At 37.2% G+C, this 21,216-nt stretch overlaps 1 protein-coding gene across 1 annotated transcript in view; it reads left to right on the top strand.

Annotated features, from left to right (window-relative positions):
• Positions 1 to 21,216, top strand: part of ZNF451 (zinc finger protein 451) — a 98,161-nt gene that overhangs the window by 32,424 nt on the left and 44,521 nt on the right. Inside the window, exons 4-7 of the mRNA XM_021691983.1 lie at positions 2,397 to 2,522; positions 6,916 to 7,027; positions 13,344 to 13,494; positions 14,747 to 14,873. Coding sequence (XP_021547658.1) covers positions 2,397 to 2,522; positions 6,916 to 7,027; positions 13,344 to 13,494; positions 14,747 to 14,873 — 516 coding nt within the window. The remainder of the gene's footprint in view (positions 1 to 2,396; positions 2,523 to 6,915; positions 7,028 to 13,343; positions 13,495 to 14,746; positions 14,874 to 21,216) is intronic.

Genomic DNA, 21,216 nt, shown 5'->3' with positions numbered 1-21,216 from the left:
TGTAACCATAGTTTTGTCTTTTCCAGAATGTCATATAGTTGGAATCATGCAGTATGTGGACTTTTCAGATCGACTTCTTTCATTTAGTAATATGTATTTAAGTTTCCTCCATGTCTTTTCATAGCTTGATGGCTCATTTGGGTGGTGGTGGGAGGGAGAAGGGCAGAGGGAGAGAGAATCTTAAGCAGGCTCCACGCCCAGCATGGAGCCCAAGGCTGGGCTGGATTTCACAACCCTGAGATTATGACCTGAGCCAGAATTAGGAGTCGGACACTTAACCAACTGAGCCACCCGGGTGCCCGTTGATGGCTCATTTCTTTTTAGCACTGGATAATATTCCATCATCTGGATGTACCACAGTTTATCCATTCATCTACTAAAAAAACATCTTGGTTGCTTCCAAGTTTTGGCCATTATGAATAAAGCTGCTATAAATATCTAATTACATAGGTTATTTCACCCCTAACTACTGTTTATTTGCATGTTGTTTTCTTAGAAAGATCATGTCATCTGTGAACAAAGAGGGTTTTATTTCTTCCTTGATTTGCGTTTTGGTGTCTAACATTGATTGGGGGAAATTCTCAGCCATTATTGCTTCAAATATTCTGTTACTTTCTCTCTTTCTCCTGGTATTTTCATTATGCATATATAACATTTTTTGTAACAGTTCCTAGATATTCCATTTTGTGTTTTTTCAATCCTTTTGTTTTGTTTTTCAGTTTGGGAAGTTTCTGTTGACATACCCTCAAGCACAGAGATTGTTTCTTCAGCAATGTGCAGTCTACTCGTGGGGCTATCACAGGCATTCTTAATTTCTGTTACAGTGTTTTTGATCTCTAGCATTTCTTTTTGGTTCTTTCTTTGGATTTCTATCTCTCTTACTTATATTACACATCTGTTTTTTCATGTTGTCTACTTTTTCCATTAGAGCCCTTAGCGCGTTAATCAGTTGTTTTGAATTCCTTATCTTGATCATTCCAACATCCCTATCATGTCTACCTTTCAACCAAAACATACAAGGAATACTAAAAGGCAGAAAAACACAGTTTGAAGAGTCAGAGCAAGCATAAAAAGGCAGACATGATGTATTAGGTAAAAGGGGCTGTGGTAAATGGGCCTTTACAAAGTAGTGGTAAGGTACAGGGAAGTGGTAGCACTCTGTAGTCCTGTGATTAAGCCTCAGTCTTGTTGAGCTTATGCCCCTGGACTGTGACCTTCAGCACTGATTCTCAATCCCTTCTTTTAAGCGGGAAGGATGGCTAGAGTGGCCTGGAATTGTGTATTTCCATTCTCCCAGGTTAGTTAGGCTCCAATAAAATTCCTACAACCAGGGTACGTTCTGGTAAAATAGTTTTTGTTCAGGGCATGTCTTGTTAAGAAGAACAGAATGCTCTGGCATATTTAAAAATGCTTACTTTTCCTCTCCCCCGGCTGGAAGCGTAAGGGGATGTTTCTCCAGTTTTTACTGTGAGAACCTGGTAGAACTCTGGGAGATAAACTCACAGAAGTGTGAGGGCTCTCCGTGACTGGGTCATCTTGTGGTTTTTAACTCTTAGACTTATCCCATTGAGTGTCCAGCAATTCATCAGTTATAGTTCAGGTTTTTCCTCAGTACTGGTTTCTGCTGAGGTTTCCGCTCATGGGTTTCTGCTCCATTAACTTGTGATCCTCTGTCTCTGCCCCTCTGTCTCTCTTTTTTGGAGCACCGGTTTACACTGTAACCTCACTTTTCCGGTCTAAGAAAGAGATCTAAGAAGAGCTGTTGACTTCTTGGTTTGTTCAGCTTTTTACTTGTCAGGATAGAGTAGAGAGATGCTGGACCAGAAACTGGAAGTTAGATCTATTTCTTTAAATCATTTTCTCTTAAATAAATATTGTTCTGGCATTACTGAAAAACCAGAACCAAGGATGTTTGTACTGTTAGACCTTTTAAGGGGGGACTAATGGCTTAATGGCATTACCTTATAGACTCAGAGCAAAGCAACACCAAACCCTTCAGTATCCAGATGATTATAAAGTAAATAAAGATGATAAATTGTCTTAGCAGTTAGTGTATCTAACATTTTGAAAACGACAGATGCTGGTGGAAAATTGGCTGACCTACAAAATACCATATAAAGTATAAAATACATAAGACACCTTCTTAGAAATTTGCTGATGATAAAAATAAATGGTTCCTGGCACACCTGGCTGGCTTAATCGGAAGAGCATGTGACTCTTGATCGCAGGGTCCTGATTTTGAGCCACACGTTGGGGGTAGAGGTTACTTAAGTAAGTAAACTTAAAAAAAAAAAGTAAATGGTTCTTTAGCACAGTAACTCTTTAGTAAATGAAATCATTATCCCAAAGCTAATTTTGTTATTTAAAAGAAATGAAAATTGTTTTTTCAATTATAGGATAATGTTAAGCATAAAGACTATATTGACCATCAGAAGGATAAAGTTGCTTTAACTCTGGCTCGTCTAGCCCGCCATGTTGAAGTGGAGAAACAGCAGAAGGAAGAGAAGAATAGAGCATTCAGGGTATGTGACTATTTTAATTGGTGTTTTACCAAATCATGGAATTGTTTATAATAAAACTAACAGAAATTTGTCTTCAAAAAATGTATAACTGAATCCAAGTTCAGCATGGACTCTAGATAGCTCATCACTTCAGTACTTCATGATAGCTTTCATTATCTCTGTCTTTAGTTTGATAGATTCTGATCATATATGTATATAGGAGAAAAAATAGAATTGGGTGGACTTTATTTTGGGGAATTAAAAATCATGGGATTTCTTTATAGCAGGTGAACAATTACGGGTTTCTGGTTTCTATATCACAAGAGTGAAAAAGAGTTTATTGGTGCTTTTGTAGACATAAGGTGTTAAAAGGTTATTTTCTACTAAATAGAATCAGACCACTTTCTCAAACTTCAGCATGCCCGTTCAGATTAAATCTATTACTAAAAGGAAGAAATTTTAATCAGGTTTGTAGAAGAGCTGCTATGTGGAAAATGAAGCCTAATTTAGAATCTCTAATGATATAAATCTTTTTCTTCACTTGCTTTAGAAGGCCCCGGATGAATTACCTAAAGATTCTCTCAATACTGGGGCACCTGGCTGGCTCAGTAGATGGAGCATGTGTCTCTTGACCTGGAGGTCGTGAATTCAAGCCCCACATTGGGAGTAGAGTTTACTTAAAAAATATTTTTTGAATAAAAAAAATCCCTCAGTACTGACAGATGTTTATTAGGAGTAGAAAGTTGATGAGTTGGGTAAATAAAGCTTCATCCTAGGAGTTTAAAAATGGAAATTGAGGGGTGCCTGTCTGGCTCAGTCAGTAGAGCATGCCACTGTTGATCTTAGGGTCCTGAGTTCAAGCCCAACATTAGGTGTAAAGCTTACTTGAAAAAAAAAAAGGAAATTGAAATCATGGCTCTGCCAGCAGCTGTTTGGATTCCAGCAGGTCACTTAGCTTTTGCAGACTTTGGGCTTTATTTAATCTGTAAAGGGATGGAGTTGGAGATGATCTTCCAAGTTAAGATAAGCACTATGGTTTTTTAATTTTAAGATCTGTGTTTTGATTCCTTGTCCATTGGTTATCATAGAGGAATTTATATATTTCTATAGCCTCTGTTTAGTATCTCCTAATCTGGTATAGAATAAATTAATATTCTTCACATTTAGAAGTAGATTTGTTTGGAGACTTTATAATGTAATACCAATTAAATTAGAGCATAGTATTCTAGCTGTATGTTTCAAACGCTTACTGCAAATAAATAACTAAATACATACATACATAAGTAAGTAAAATGCTTAATGCATAGAGATATAAAAAATAGGTTTGTTTCTCTCCTGGCAGAAATACTATTCAATTTTAAGGAAGATTCTTTCCCACAACTGTTAAGTGTATTGTTTATGGGGAAAATCTCTTTGACAGAGGGATGATTTGCAAGCTGTCCTTTTCCACATATTTCCTGAATGATGCTAGCTTCTTTTTCCAGGAAGTGTTCCCACATAGATAATAAAGTGTCTGTAATGAGTTCAGAATCTTAAAGGCACTATGGTAACTGAGGCTTTTCTCAAGGGTAGTTTCAGCTTCCACTCATGTTAAGTGTTAATTCTTTTTTTTTTTTTTTAAGTTTTATTTATTTATTTATTTGACAGAGAGACAGCGAGAGAGGGAACACAAGCAGTGGGGAGTGGGAGACGAGAAGCAGGCTTCCCGCTGAGCAGGGAGCCCAATGTGGGGCTCTATCCCAGGACCCTGGGATCATGACCTGAGCCGAAGTCAGATGCTTAACGACTGAGCCACCCAGGCGCCCCTCATTCATTCTATTAAAGACTTTATCTCAGCATTGAAGAAAGTTTTCTGAAATTCTTGTTTAACCAATTTTAAAGAATAAATATATATTTAGATTTCATTCTTTTCTAAGGGAAAAACCAACTAACAGATATCTTAGTTCATTGCTTGCTATCCATTTATGATTTTTTAAAATTTGGTTTCCTGTATGGATAACTTGTTTTTTAAAACTCGATGACAGGAAAGAAAAACGGAACTATCCAGAAAGGAAGATAATCAAACTAAAATAAAAATGATTCTTGAGGAATTCTAGTGGCTGATAACTCTCACTAAAACTAGATAGTAGTAGAAAATAACTTCCAACTATTCTTAGGCCTTTGTGAATTATTGATGTATTACTATTACAGTGAATTTTTTATCTTTTGTGATGGAGTGGTTTTAAAGAAAGAAAGAAAATTCATTAAAATCTTCACTGGATATGGGGCACCTGGCTGGCTTAATCAGTAGAGCATGCAACTCTTGATCTCAGGGTCATGAGTTCAAGCCCCATGTTGGGTACGGTGCCTATTTAAAATTAAAACAAACAAACAAGAACAAAAACCCTCTTCACTGGATAAATCACTTTCAGAGATAATGTTGTCTTGACTAGTTGAACAGCTACCAGCTTTGCTCATTGATACTCTAGGAGTTAAGATGACTTGCCAGAAGGGATATAACCCTCAGGTTTGTAGAAGAAGCTTTGTAACAAAGGAAAAGTGTGGCTAATTAGAGGATGACTTAAGCCAATAAATGTTTTTTGAGCATTGACTATGTATGGCCACAGAGTTCAAATTCTATTGTAAAAAATGGCAGAGAACATTTTTAAAAACCTGTTTATTTTTAATTTTTGGCAGTCCTTTAAAATAAATGGCCATTAGCTGGCATCTAGTAGTATTTGATCTTATTTATATTAAGAGTTTTGTGATAGATTTTGTAAGGAGCTTTGATAAGTGGTTTAATTTTGTACATTAGAAAATGTCTTTAGAGTCTGCCAGAGACTTGTCATATTGCTTTCTTTGGATAAACGAGCTTTGTTCTCCAAACATGTTATTTGGAACACTACTATAGGATGCGCTTTGAAAAAAAAAGTATTTGTTGAGATACTGCATATTACATGCACATTAACACTTCAAGGCTTTGGAAGTCCTGCCCTAAAGGAACTTTTTAAATTTTGTATTAAAATCAGTGTTTATATATTTAATTTGGTTATAGAGAATTTTTTTAATGCTTGTTAACATTTTTGAAAATTAGTATTCTATGGCTGTAGTTTGAACAATGTTGTAGAAGATTTATTTCCGATTGAAATCTTGAATCTCCCTGTTCCCCTCCTTGCCATTTCTGATAAAGTATCCTGTTGCATTGCTTACTAGGCCATTCATTATTCATTATTCTGGCCTATATCTTACAAATCTAGCATTTGTGACTGTGATTTCTTTTTAAGAACAAAACCTTGTTGAGATGCAATATGGTGTACTGGTTAAGAGCATGGATTCTAGAATCAAATTGTGAGAGTCTAAATCTGGCATTGTTATTTATCCTTAGGCAATTTATTGACCCTTCTGTACCTCAGTTTTCCCATCCTAAAATGCAAACAATAATAGTACCTATTTCACAGAGTTATTGTGAGAATGAAATCTATTACGCTTTTAGAATCATGCCTGGCATGTGGTAAGTGGTGAATAAGTATTGTTAGATACAGCATGATTAGAGATTATGCAAATAGATTTATAAATAATATATAGGAGGACTTAGAGACTTTAACAGTCTAAACCGTAAGTCTAGTTTCATGGTTGGCACTGGCCTACTGCCTGTTTTTGTAAATAAAATTTTATTGGAACATAGCAATGCCCATTTGTTTACCTGTTATCTATGGCTGCTTTCATGCAGAGTTGAGCTGCAAAACCTAAAGTATTTACTGTCTGGCCCTTTATGGAAGAAGTTTGCCAACCCTAGATCTAGATGGTGATAAATGCTTTATACTGGCACATGCTAAGTACTAATGAAATCTGCTCTTATTAATACTATTCACTGAACAGATATTTAATAGGCTTCTGTATACTTCAGGCTGTATGTGGAAACTTTGAAAAGAATGTATAAAAGTTTAAAAATGAAAATAATCATTCATATTTCCATTGCCAGAGATAGTGACGTTTTATGTATTTTCAACCTTTGTTCCCCCTCTGCAGATAGTTACATATAGCTTGAAATTAATCTTTATTTATATTTGGTCTCATTTATTTAATACTATTTGGTGACCTACTTGATATAAAAAATATATTTCTGCTTCACTGAAAGTTTGGTTAGTGTTTCTAATTGACTTTCATGAAATGTATATACCATAATTAAACAGTACCCTATTGTTGGAGATGTAGGTTATAGCAAACTTTGTGCAAATATAAATGACATTGGGATCAACATTTCAGAGCATGAACCTTTGTTTTCACTTATCTTTTTGGGATAGATGTCTAGATGTGGAGTTACAGGGATAAAGGATAATCAATATTTTCTGATCACTGATGTGTTAAAATCCTTTTCTCAAGGAAATCAGATTAGTAATTATAGGTTAATTGATTTTCTTCTTAATACCTTTAGGAAAAAATCGATTTTCAGCATGCTCACGGGTTACAAGAATTGGAATTTATTCGAGGACATTCTGATACAGAAGCAGCAAGACTGTGTGTGGACCAGTGGCTAAAAATGCCAGGTACTCTTTAGAAATCAGAGTGGAACACTGAGGTTACTGAGCTTCCCGAGCTTCCCTAAAGCTTTAAGGGGTTATATCTGTATTATTCAGTTGCTAATAAGTATATAAAGTATTGAAATTTAGTTTCAGTGATACTTTTTTTTTTAAAGATTGATTTATTTGAGAGAGAATGAGAGAGAGAGAGAGCACATGAGAGGGGGGAGGGTCAGAGGGAGAAGCAGACTCCCTGCTGAGCAGGGAGCCCAATGTGGGACTCGATCCCAGGACTCCAGGATCATGACCTGAGCCGAAGGCAGTTGCTCAACCAACTGAGCCACCCAGGCGCCCAGTTTCAGTGATACTTAATAATGGTTTACTTTATCAGTTGTCTTCCAACATTGACAGAAGTAGGTTTGAATATAATAGGTCATCCTTGACCTCATTAGATATTGCTCATTTATTTATTCATGTTATTTCATAGTTATGTGAAATAGTGCATGTGTCTATGGGAGGGGTTTTGATAGGTTATTTGAAGTCAGGAAAACTTCTTTAATGAAATAGAATTTAAGCTGAGATCTAAAGGATTAGTGTTTACTTATTCATTCATCAGTACAGCCTGTGTAGGTATTTTATAAGGACATGTCCACATGGGAGGCATCTAAAGCATTGGGTAGCTTCTTCACTAATTCTGCAGACCTGAGATTCCCAAAAGAGTCACTATGGAACACTTTCCCCCCACCAGATAATTTGGTGGAGTTGTTTTTGTTTTGTTTTGTTTTTTGTTTGTTTGTTTTCACTTCTACCACGGCAACTTTTCTAGCCTGTTGGTAGAATAAACACTGAGCGTTTAAAAGGCTTGGGATATCCACAGAAACCTTAGCTGTGGATTTAATCCAGCAGAACATTTAATTGCAAAAAGTCATGAGAAGTATCTGTGCATGCATTGCTCAGTTTGAACCTAGATACCTTGTTGTTCTAAAGCTAGTTTTCAGGGGCACCTGGGTGGCTCAGTCGGTTAAAGCATCTGACTCTTGATTTTGGTTCAGGTCATGGTCTTGGGGTTCTGAGATCGAGCTCTGCATCAGGCTCCATGCTCAACGGGAAGTCTACTTGAGGATTCTCTCTCCCTCTGCCCCTCCCCCCTACTCGCATTCTCTCTCTCTCTCAAATGAATAATCTTTAAATATATATTTCAAATATAAAGATTTAAATCTTTAAATATAAATAAAGTTTTCAGAGGGCTTTTCTTTGAATCAAATTACCACTGATAATTCCAAAGTTCTCTGACACAGTTTTTCCCCTGTTATGTTGGATTAAGAGGTTTGTATGCCTGTCTCTTCCATCAGACGCCATCCTCTGTGGGGACAGAGACCAAGGTTTATTAATCCTTTTTTGTGTGCGTACCTAAGAAGAGTGCTCAGCTTAGAGATACTCAGTGTTGTTTGAATATTATCCAAGGTAGGCTATAAACATTTGCATATGAACACAGAAAAGAAGCCTAGTAGAACTTGGGTTCCAAATGTGACTGTCATTCAACTAAATAAAAGAGCTGCTTGGCGGGGCGCCTGGGTGGCTCAGTCGTTAAGCGGCTGCCTTTGGCTCAGGTCATGATCCCAGGGTCCTGGGATCGAGCCCTGTATCGGGCTCCCTGCTCCGCGGGAAGCCTGCTTCTCCCTCTCCCACTCCCCCTGCTTGTGTTCCCTCTCTCACTGTCTCTCTCTGTCAAATAAATAAATAAAATCTTTAAAAAAAAAAAAAAAAGAGCTGTTTGGCATTCGAGACCTACTTTAGCAAAAGATACTTAGAAATTATGGTAAATGGTTTTGCCTCTTCGGGTGTTCTTGTTAAGGCTCATATTTAAAAAAAAAAAATCCCTCTTGAGATGGTTTCTGTTCTCAGTAGAAGTTAATGACTTAATTCAGCTATATCAGAATCACCTGGGAGCTTTTAAATATATACCTGGGGCTCATCTCCAGAGATAATGCTATGGTATCTGTAGTTTGGGGAAGATTCCTAGGTAATTTTGATAGGAAAATGGAGTAGAACTATAAGGCTTAATGATCTCTTAAGATCTCTTCTAAAAGTAGTTTATCTCATAACACCTTGAAGTCCTGTGTAGACCCTTTAGGTCTGATCCCTGGCCTCCAGATTGGCAGAATATTTTAATTCACTGTAAAATGAATTCATGAGCATCTGTTTATGATTTGTCTGGTCAAGTCAGAACAAATGACTCATTTAGCTGTGTCTTTATGATTCTTTTTAAAGATTTTATTTATTTGAGAGAGAGGGCAAGAGCACAGAGGGAGAAGCAGACTCCCTGCTGAGCAGGGAGCGCCATGCAGGGCTCAATCCCAGGACTCTGATATCATGAACTGAGCTGAAGGCAGATGCTTAACCAACTGAGCCACCCAGGTGCCCCTGTCTTTATGATTCTTGACAGAACTTGGTATTTTCTGTATCTTCAGGACACACCTGATTCATTGGTGGCTGATAAGCTTGAGTTAAGGTCTTTAGTTATGCTCTTTTTATGTGGTTGTTTTATTTTTTTGCTTGCTCCCTGCAACAACACTATAACACTGAAGTTTAGGATCTATTGCTAGGACAGCTGCTTTAGCATTGGGCTATATTTGATATGGGGCTATTCCGTAAATTAGCTTTGGAGAGTGCTGAGATGTTTGAATAGGGTATAGCTGGGGAAACAGAAATGAGTCATTGTTCTCTTTAATTGTAAAAAGTGAGGTTCTACTTCTGAGTAGCATTAAGGGACTTGTTTAATCTATTCCAAAGTATCCAGCTATTGTAATTCAGCTCTTTGATTAGAAGCACTTTATTTATAATTACTCTACTGAAATTCATCTTTTATAGACTTTTATAATTAGGCCAGTTTGCATACATTTGAATACTTAGTAACTTAAAAACAGTACTATTCTATTTAAAGAAAAAAGCTATTTAAATTTCTGTATTTTGCCTTTCCATGGGCAAAGCTTATTTTCTTTCAATTGATTGTTTTCTCCAAATTTATTTTAATCCAGAGCCTCTATTTGGCTAAATAAAGGTCTTTTTTTTTTTTTTTTAAGATTTTATTTATTTATTTGACAGAGAGAGACACAGCGAGAGAGGGAATACAAGCAGGGGGAGTGGGAGAGGGAGAAGCAGGCTTCCCGCCGAGTAGGGAGCCCGATGCGGGGCTCGATCCCAGGACCTGGAACCATGACCCGAGCCGAAGGCAGACACTTAACGACTGAGCCCACCCAGGCGCCCCTAAATAAAGGTCTTAATTGGCAATATCTAGAATGTGGATGGACAATAAATAAAAATTGTCATAATTCTGACTACATAAAAAAATTAAGGATAAAAAAGTGTATTGTCATTTAATGCCTCTTTAAGATTAAAATATGATTAATGCTATACTGTTCATTGTTTGTTGACAGAACACATTTATAAGCATTTTGGTAGCTTTTAATGGAGGCCTTCCCCCTCACCCCCATAAGGACTCAAAACGGCAGGAAAACAATTGAAACCTTAAATTTATATAATAATCATTTGAAGATCTTAAAATTAGGTGATGATAAAAGAATAATGATCCATTCTATTTAAATCCTTAGGGGCTTTGTAGAAACTGCCATAAAGATAAATACCCAGTTTTCTGTTGTATGAAATATTCAAGGCATTGAAACAATCCACAGGAAATAATAATACAAAGGAGTCCATAATCAAATCATCTATATATAACTGCCTGATATATGGTCAGAATCCTAGCAGTTTTACATTTCATGGTTTATATAATGTAACTCTAAATTTTCCATCATATATCATGCATTGGGAATTTCCCTGGAACAAAATTGGCCGGGGGTATTAGTCTATAAGAGTGTGTGACTGTAAGATGAAAACTATAAAGAAAGAAAGGGAATGAAGAATGGACCAGGATAAAGGGAGATTAAGAAAAACTAGTGAAAGGGGTGCCTGGCTGGCTCATTCCGTAGAGCATGTGACTCTTGATCTTAGGGTTGTACAGCCCTATGGTAGGTGCAGAGTTTACTTTTTTAACCAAGAGAAAGGAGAAAGGAAAAAGAAAAAAAAGAGAAAGTAATGATGGACAAACTTTGAAAGGAGAAAAAGAAAAGGGATAAAATAAAATAAATAGAAAAGAGAAAGATAATAACAATAAGTAAATCTCTGGTTTGTGTTCTGTGAATTTATTGATGAGACCTGCATTACTTGATATCCAGGTTGGAACTAATTGATCAACACCTGGCTTCCCCAGAAAGTACCACTCTTATTCCCCTTGCCTCCCTGAACTCTCCACTCTTCCCCACTCTCCCAGTTGCATTCTTTAACATAATTTTCAGAGAACTCAGGTCCTTTATGATATAGCTAAACTTTCTAATATGTTTAAGATAGATAAAAGAGAAAAAAGAATGAGATCTTTGCCACTTTATATAAATGAAAAGGGAGGTAGTGGTTCTGTAGAGCAACTGATTTTCTAATCAGTATTTAATCTTTGACATTTGTTGGCTATTGAACTTAAACACATTTTTTTTCCTCAAGAGAATGTTAACTTAAAGATGTTAACAGCTTTCAGGGCACCTGGCTGGCTCTGTAGGTAGAGTGTGTGACTCTTGATCTCAGGGCTATGAGTTCAAGCCCCACATTGGGTGTAGAGGTTACTTTAAAAAAAATTAATTAAATAAACTTAATCCACATCACCTATTTTTTTTTTTTTAAGATTTTATTTCTCAGAGAGAGAGCGAGCACAAGCAGGGGGAGCAGCAGGCATAGGGAGAAGCAGGCTTCCCACTGAATAAGGAGCAAGGTGCGGGACTTGATCCCAGGACCCTGGGACCATAACCTGAGCCGAAGGTAGACGCTTAACCAACTGAGCCACCCAGGCATCCTGTCTCCTCACCTATTTTAAAAAAAAAAAAAAAAAAAAGGAAACAAAGAAAGAAGCTCCTGGCTGGCTCAGTAGGTAGAACACGCAACTCTTGATCGTGGGGTTGTGAGTTCGAGCCCCATATTGAGTGTAGAAATTACTTTAAAAATAAAATCTTGGGGGGCGCCTGGGTGGCTCAGTCGGTTAAGCATCTGCCTTCAGCTCAGGTCATGATCCCAGGGTCCTGGGATCGAGCCCCGCATCGGGCTCCCTGCTCAGTGGGAGGCCTGCTTCTCCCTCTCCTGCTCCCCCTGCTTGTGTTCCCTCTCTTGCTGTGTCTCTCTCTGTCAAATAAATAAATAAAATCTTTTAAAAAATAAATAAATAAAATAAAATCTTGGGCGCCTGGGTGGCTCAGTTGGTTAAGTGACTGCCTTCGGCTCAGGTCATGATCCTGGAGTCCCTGGATCGAGTCCCGCATCGGGCTCCCTGCTCGGCAGGGAGTCTGCTTCTCTCTCTGACCCTCCCCCCTCTCATGTGCTCTCTCTCATTCTCTCTCTCTCTCAAATAAATAAATAAAATCTTTTAAAAAAATAATAATAGGGCGCCTGGGTAGCTCAGTTGGTTAAGCGACTGCCTTCGGCTCAGGTCATGATCCTGGAGTCCCGGGATTGAGTCCCACGTCGGGTTCCCTGCTCAGCAGGGAGTCTGCCTCTCTCTCTGACCCTCCCCCCTCTCATGCTCTCTATCTCATTCTCTCTCTCAAATAAATAAATAAAATCTTTAAAAAAAAATTTTAAAAATAAAAAAATCTTTAGGGGCACCTGGGTAGCTCAGTCGGTTAAGTGTCTGACTCTTGATTTCAGCTCAGGTCATGATCTCAGGGTTGCAAGAACAAGCCCGCATCGGGCTCCACACTGGGCATGGAGCCTGCTTGATTCTCGCTCTCCCTCTCCAACCAGTCCCTCCTGTCCCCTGTCCCCGCTCACTGGAGCTCTCTGTCCTCTCTCTCTCTCTCCCTCTCAAAAAAAAAAAAATCTTAAAAAGTGTTAACAGCTTTACTTGTCCCAAAGACCTGTTTATTTTTAGGTGATCATATCTTTTGTAAGAAAGACAGTAAACATTTAATTACAATTAGGATCACCCAGTTGATGCTGTATCATAATTTTTATCATTTTGTCATAATTTTATTTTTTTGAAGATTTTATTTATTTGACACAGAGAGAGACAGCAAGAGAGGGAACACAAGCAGGGGGAGTGGGAGAGGGAGAAGCAGGCTTCCCGCCGAGCAGAGAGCCCAATGTGGGGCTCGATCCCAAGACCCCGGGATCATGACCCAAGCCGAAGGCAGACGCCCAACGACTGAGCCACCCAGGCACCCCTCATTTTGTCATAATTTTGATTACCAGTCCAAGGACAAATATCTGAAGTAGGAACATAAGAATTTGTATCCCAATGATACAGGACTCAAAACAGGAACAATTAATTCTGGAACAAAAAGTTCATTCCGAAGAGGAGGCCAAATGCGGGTGTCTGGAAAACCAATATTATGTCCCATAATGCACTGTAACAAGGAATTTGATAATGGGCACCTTCTCTTAGGACATTTAAAAAGGTGAGTATGATAGAATAGTGGTTGCTGAAGAGCAAGTGAGTTACAATATGATTGCATAAAATGAAAGCATGATACACCTGTGCCATTGTAATCATAACTTTATATTCCAAACTCAGATTGTTTTGTGCTCTTATGATAGTTATTTTAAATTTACATTTTTTAGGTTTCCTACAAGGCTTAAAGTCAGATTTTTTTCTAGTGATATTCTATCTTTCAAGGCATATAGCCTTTAAGTATGTATTTATTTTTAATATGTCTCATAAAATTCTGAACAGATTTTTTATACTGATATGCAGTTGAATCAGTTTTAGAGAAATCCAGCCCATAAATACAAATTTCAAGAGACACAAAGCACTTAAAGATATTTGGTCTAGCCTAAAGAAAGCTAATATGGTATTACAAAACAAATGTTAAAGGCAAGCCAAATGTAGCAAAATTCATAATAAATATTCTATTTATGAAACCCACCTTATTAATTTACTGAATTTTCGAATAGTAGAGCTTGAAAAAGTAAATATCAAGGGAAGGCAATATTAAAGGCATTAAGCATTCTTACTTTCATAGTTTCTCCTTCTAATAGTTTAAAGATGGGAGTTGAGAGTTTGGGGGCTCTTAGCCATTATCATTTCCAGGTATCTCACCCTACTTAGGCATTAACCTATCTATAAAGGCTCCTAGAGGGAGCTTCAGCATTCTACAAATAATTGGGTAGCATACCATATCTAAAGTATTTTTATTAAAAGTCTTCAATTGTAAAATGGCACATACTTACTAAATGATGAAAATGAACATTAAAGGGATTAAAAGCCATTTTTAAGAAACAGGTGTGTGCCAGAATCTTGACATGAGATTATTATTCCATTGGTTCATTCACAACTATTTGTGAATTTTGTGGTAAATAAGGCAAAAAGGAAAAGATGATGGCTCTATAATTTTCAAATTGGAATTTCACCATTTCATTGGATCTTGGGTACATTTTATTTATTTCATCCATTTTATTGGATCTTGTACTTTTGTGAAATCTTGAGCTAACTATTGATCACTGTTTGAAGGGATTACATGGCATCAAGGAGCCATTTTGATATTTCTTGAAGATGAAAAACGTTATTTGGTATTTCAATAGAAAAGTATAAATTTCTGAGTGTGTGTGTGTGTGTGTAAACAAATGAACAAATGCTTAACAAATGAAGCAACATAGTGTGGCTCCTAAAATGTGGACTTTTCTAATGTTACCTCTTCTTTTGCTGAGTAGGTTTGATCACTCTCCATGTGATCCAACAATTACACTACATGGACCATTCATCAATTCCTTTGCTTGTGTAGTATGTTACAAAAATTTTGTTACTCAACAGCAATATAGGGATCACCTTTTTGCTAAGGTAAGAAGAGCATGTCCTAAGTTAAGAGTAGGTATTTTTTTCTAGAGAACCATGGAATTCGATATAGGTGTTTTCTTGCTGCTTTTAATCACCTACAGTCACCTACAATCACCGATCACCAAAGATACACATAAGGATCAAAATTGTGATTGTTTATGGAGAATAAAATGATTTGGAATGTTAAATTTTTGTGGACAGGTAAACTTGATTACTGAAAGCCAGCAGTCGTAAAGATTATCAAACCCTTCCCTTGATGGAGTTGTTCTGTGGAATTAACCTTGTTCAAGATGCTCATAATGAGAACTAGAACCTGGATCTTAAGTCCACTGCCTTTCACTGCCTGTTGAAATGTTGGAGCATGTAGTAAATAATGATTCCTTTATTAATGGTAGTATTAAGAAATCTAGTATTTAAAAGGCTGTTTTATGTAACTCTCATTAAGCATTAAATTTCAAGGGATACAAGTTGATTCATGGCATATTCAAATCTGTATAATATACAGTTCTGTAATAACTGTTTACCGTATTTGAAATTACATATCTTTAATGACTTATTAACATTACAGAATGTTAATTGTACAATATGTTCACTGTGGAAAAAAATTTTTTTAAGTTTTTATTTTAAACACTCAGTGCTCATTATGAAAAGTCCACTCTTTAATCCTCATCACCTATTTCATCCATCTCCATACCCACCTCCCCTCTGGTATTCATCAGTTTTTTTCTCTCTTGGTTTCGTGCTCTCTCACTCTCTTTTTTTCCTTTGCTCTTTTGTTTCTTAAATTCCACATATGAGTGAAATCATTTGGTATTTGTCTTTCTCTGACTGACTCTTTTCACTTACCATTATACTCTCTAGCTCCATCCATGTTGTTGCAAATGACAAGATTTCATCCTTTCTGATGGCTAAGTAATATTCTGTTGTATATATATATACCACTTCTTTATTCATCAGTCAGTGGATACTTGGGCTCTTACAATAATGCTGCTGTAAATATAGGGGTGCAGTATCCCTTTAAATTAGTGTTTTGTATTCTTTGGGTAAATACCCAGTAGTGCAGTTACTAGGTCAAAGGGTAGTTCTATTTTTAACTTTTTGAGGAACCTCCATGCTATTTTCCACAGTGGCTGCACCAGTTTGCATTTCTACCAACAGTGCACCAGGGTTCCTTTTTTTCCACATCCTCTCCAATACCTGTTGTTTCTTTTGTTTTTGATTTTAGCCATTCTGACAGATGTAAGGTGATATCTCATTGTAGTTTTGATTTGCATTTCCCTGATGATGAGTGATGTTGAGCATCTTTTCATGTGTCTGTTGGACATCTGGATGCCTTTGGAGAAATATCCGTTCATGTTTTCTGCCCATTTTTTAATTGGATGATTTCTTTTTTGGCCATTGAGTTGTATAAATTCTTTATATATTTTGGATACTAACCCTTATCAGATATGTCCTTTGCAAATGTCTTCTCCCATTTAGTAGGTTGCCTTTTAGTTTTGTTGATTGTTTCCTTCACTGTGCAGAAACTTTTTATTTTGATGAAGTCACACTAGTTTATTTCTGCTTTTATTTCCATTGCCTCAGGAGACACATCTAGAAAAATGTTGCTATGGCCAATGTCAGAGAGACTGCCTGTGCTCTCTTCAAGGATTTTTATGGTTTCAGGTCTCACATTTAGGTCTTCAATCCATTTTGAATTTATTTGTGTGTATGGTGAAAGAAAGTGGTCCAGTGTCATTCTTTTGCATGTAGCTGTCCGGTTTTCCCACACCATTTGTTGAAACTGTCTTTTTCCCATTGGATATTAATTTCTCCTTTGTTGAAGGCCATATAATTGTGGGTTTATTTCTGGGTTTTTTGTTCTGTTCCATTGATCGATGTGTCTGGTTTTATGCCAGTACCACACTGTTTTGATTACTATACCTTTGTAATACAACTTCAAGTCTGGAATTGTGATAACTCCAGTTTTGCTTTTCTTTTTCAAGATTGCTTTGACTATTCAGAGTCATTTATGATTCCATACAAATTTTAGGATTTTTTTTTCGAGTTCTGCGAAAAATGCTATTGTTACTTTCATAGGAATTGCATTAAATTTGTCGATTGCTTTGGATAGTTATCGACATTCTAATAATTTTTGTTCTTCCAGTCCATAAGCATGTAATGTCTTTTCATTTCTTTATATCATCTTGAATTTCTTTCATCGGTGTTTTATAGTTCTCAGAGTACAGGTCTTTCAACTCTTCGGTTAAGTTTATTCCTAGATATTTTATTTTTATTTTTATTTTTTTAGATTTTATTTATTTATTTGACAGAGACAGTGAGAAAGGGAACACAAGCAGGGGGTGTGGGGGAAGGAGAAGCAAGCTTCCCACTGAGCAGAGAGCCTGATGCGGGGCTCGATCCCAGGACCCTGGGATCATGACCTGAGCCAAAGGCAGATGCTTAATGACTGAGCCACCCAGGCGCCCTAGATATTTTATTGTTTTTCCTGCAGTTGGTTCAATATTCACAATAAGAGAAAGTATAAAAAACATCATTTCAGTAGATGCAGAAAAAGCATCTGTCAGTAAGAGAAAGTATAAAAAACATGATCATTTCAGTAGATGCAGAAAAAGCATTTGACAGTACAACATCCATTCATGATAAAAACCCTCAACACTGTGGGTCTAGAGGGAGCATAACCTCAACATAATAAATGGCATATATGAGAAACCCACAGCTGACATTTATTCAGTGGTGAAAAACTGAGAGCTTTTCCCCTAAGGTCAGGAACAAGACAAGAGGGGTGCCTGGGTGGCTGAGTCGTTAAGCGTCTGCCTTCGGCTCAGGTCATGATCTCAGGGTCCTGGGATCGAGCCCCGCATCGGGCTCCCTGCTCCGTGGGAAGCCTGCTTCTCCCTCTCCCACTCCCTCTGCTATGTTCCCTCTTTTGCTCTCTCTCTCTGTCAAATAAATAAAATCTTTAAAAAAAAAAGAGGAACAAGACAAGAATGTCCACTCTAACCACTTTTATTCAGCATGGTACTGGAAGTCCTAGCCGCATCAATTAGGTAACAACAACAACAATAAATAAGAAGGATCCAGATTGGTAAGGAAGAAATAAAACTTTCACTATTTGCAGATCACATGATACTTTAATATAGAAAACTCTAAAGACTACCAGAAACTGCTAGAACTGATCAATGAATTCAGTAAAGTAGCAAGATACAAAATCAATGTACAGAAGTCGGTTGCATTTCTATACACTAATAATGAAGCAGCAGAAAGTAAAATTAAGAAAACCATCTGATTTACAACTGTACCAAAAACATTTATAAATATTTTTATATAAGTGTCTGAATTGTTATATAAGAAAAGCAGTGTGTTGTAAACATGAATTCTTAAATATTTGTTGAATAAATGCATAAATTTTAAATCAGTGAATAACATTCTACTGTATGAATATATTATAGTTCATCTAATTTCCTATTATATGTATCAATTGTTTCAGTTTTTCTATTATTAAAAACAATACCACTTTAGGGCGCCTGGGTGGCTCAGTTGGTTAAGCGACTGCCTTCGGCTCAGGTCATGATCCTGGAGTCCCGGGATCGAGCCCCACATCGGGCTCCCTGCTCGGCAGGGAGTCTGCTTCTCCCTCTGACCCTCCCCCCTCTCATGTGCTCTCTCTCATTCTCTCTCTCTCAAATAAATAAATAAAATCTTTAAAAAAAAAAAATGCCACTTTAAATCTCTTGGTAGCTAAAAACCTATGATAAATCACAGCTATGAGTACAGCTATATGCTGAGTGCTCTGAATCCTTGGGGATGGTCTTGGGGACTGCCAACACATGTGGTAACCTTGATATTGCTAAGAGGTTACTGTTGTAGGACAGTGATATGATGAAAATAATGCTTTATACTTTCAGAGCTAGAAGGACTCTTAATTCTAGAACCCAATTACTTCCCTTTTTAGGGACACCAAAGAAACGGAGTGATTTAGAATGGTAGCAGTGTTCAGGGTGGATTCATAGGTGCAGAAAGGTGACCAGTTTAGGTGACTTATACTAATTTGAGATGAAAAAAGGCTCTGCTTAGGTAATGGCATTTAACATAAAGACCTTAAAGTTAATCTAAAAGAAATGATAGGGCTTTCTATTGTTGTGACAAAGGTTTGAGGAGAGAAAAGAAAAAGGATACAAGAGGACTGTATTATGTAATTTTGGGGGGCTTTTCAGGTGGTCACTAATATTCTACCTTTTTCAAAACTAGAGTCTTTTCAGGGCTTGTTTTCCTATTCCAGGCCATTAGTGTGTTGTTTATTTTAATGAGCATATTTCTTTTTTTCTTTAGTAAATCTGAATAGGTATTTTAACCTTAAAATTAATTCTCTCATTTGTGTTTTCCCAAATATCATTAATTTGTTTCTTTTTTTTTTCTGGGAATCATTCATTTCATGCTGTTTTACCTTGTCTCCAGGAAGTAAATTTATGATGTTTAGCCTTCTGGGAAGGATTATGGTAAAATAGAACAAAGGCTTTGGTGTCACACAGACCTGGATTCTGCTGTCACTTTTATTAGCTATATGTACTCAGAAGTTACTGAACATCTGTGAGCTTTATTCTTCGTCTCTAAAATGGAATTGTTATACTTACATGCAAGATTGATGAAAGTATAATACTATTATATAAAGCACTGAGGACCTAACATAGCTCTCATTGAATTCTCCTTATTAAGGGCGCCTGAGTGGCTCAGTTGTCAAGTATCTGCCTTTGGCTTAGGTCATGATCCCAGTGTCCTGGGATCGGGCCCCGCATCGGGCTCCCTGCTCAATGGGGAGCCTGCTTCTCCCTCTCCCACTCTCCCTGCTTGTGTTCCCTCTCTCTCTGTCAAATAAATAAATAAAATCTTTTAAAAAGATAATTCTCCTTATTATTCTTTGGAGAGTCCATCACAAGAACTCTAAAGGAAACTGGTATGCATTAGATTATAATTGCCTATCTTAAATCAGCCAGAAGAGGTCACTAGAAGATTGTATGCCTATGAATTCTATTTTGTAAGGCTGGCATTCTTCAATGAAAGCATGAAATGATCACAAATTTGCATTTTTGCCTTGCTTCCCTCCTCTTTCCCTTTCATCTCCAATTTCTTCTGTCTGAGCCAGTGCTTCTTAAACTTTACACACTCATCGCTTGGGTATCTTGTTAAAATATAAGTTCTTATACTAGATCTGAGGTGGGGCCTTAGATTCAAGATTCCTAACAAGCTTGTAGTTGATGCCAGTGCTGCTGGTCCTTAGGTCACACTTTGAGTAACAAGTGTCTAGTTGGTTTTGACATTAAAGCCATTCATTGGGTATACCACTAGATAGCTTCCTGCTTTTCTCCCTTTTTGGTCGTGGTGGAGGGAGGTGTGGAGGTGGTGGAGAACATATTGTAAGCTCTAGTGTGCCTCAGTGTCATTTGTGGGTCAATAGGGCCATTCTATCATTGAAAGTGATTTCTCCCTCTTAGCCCATCTTCCCTACCCTAGGCAGTCTGTAAACTACTTTCTGTCTCTATGGTTTTGCCTTTTCTGGGCATTTCGTATAAATGGAATCCTATAATATGTGGCCTTTTGTGACAGGATTCTTTCATTTACCATAATTTTGTCAAGGTTCATCTATGGGTTTTTTTTTATATTTTATTTATTTATTGGAAAAAGAGCACGAGCAGGGGGAGGGGCAGAGGGAGAAGCTGACTCCCCACGGAGCAGGGAGCCCAATGCAGGGCTCGATCCCAGGACCCTGGGATCATGACCCGAGCTGAAGGCAGACGCTTAACCAGTTGAGCCACCCAGGCACCCCGAGGTTCATCCATGCTGTAACATATATCAATACTTCATTCCTTTTTATTGCCAAGTAATGTTCCATTGTTTGGAAATATGCCACCTTTTGTTTATCAACTCATCAGTTGTTGGATACTTGGGTTATTTCTACTTTTGGGCTACTGTGAATAATGTAAACGTACAAAGCCTCATGTGGACATATGTCTTCTCAAGTTAAATTTTGGGGTCATTTGATAATTATGTTTAATTGTTTGAAGAACTGCCAAATTGTTACCCAACACACTACCATTTTATTTTCTTAACAGCAATATATGCAGGTTCCAATTTCTCCACATTATTAACAACACTTATTGTGTGCCTTTTAAAACAGCCATCCTAGTGGGTATGAAATAATACTGTGGTTTAACTTTTTTTATGTATACAAATGTGTATGATGTATTTTATTTTAATATAATCAGAAATATAATCGTAGAAAGGAATTGAGTACTTTAACTTATAAGACTTCCTATTTCCCACTCCTTCCCCTTCTTTGTACAGGGAA

This window comes from Neomonachus schauinslandi, chromosome 8 (genome assembly GCF_002201575.2).
Source record: "Neomonachus schauinslandi chromosome 8, ASM220157v2, whole genome shotgun sequence".
NCBI classification, from domain to species: Eukaryota; Metazoa; Chordata; class Mammalia; order Carnivora; family Phocidae; genus Neomonachus; species Neomonachus schauinslandi.
This window is presented reverse-complemented; position numbering and strand designations above follow the sequence as displayed.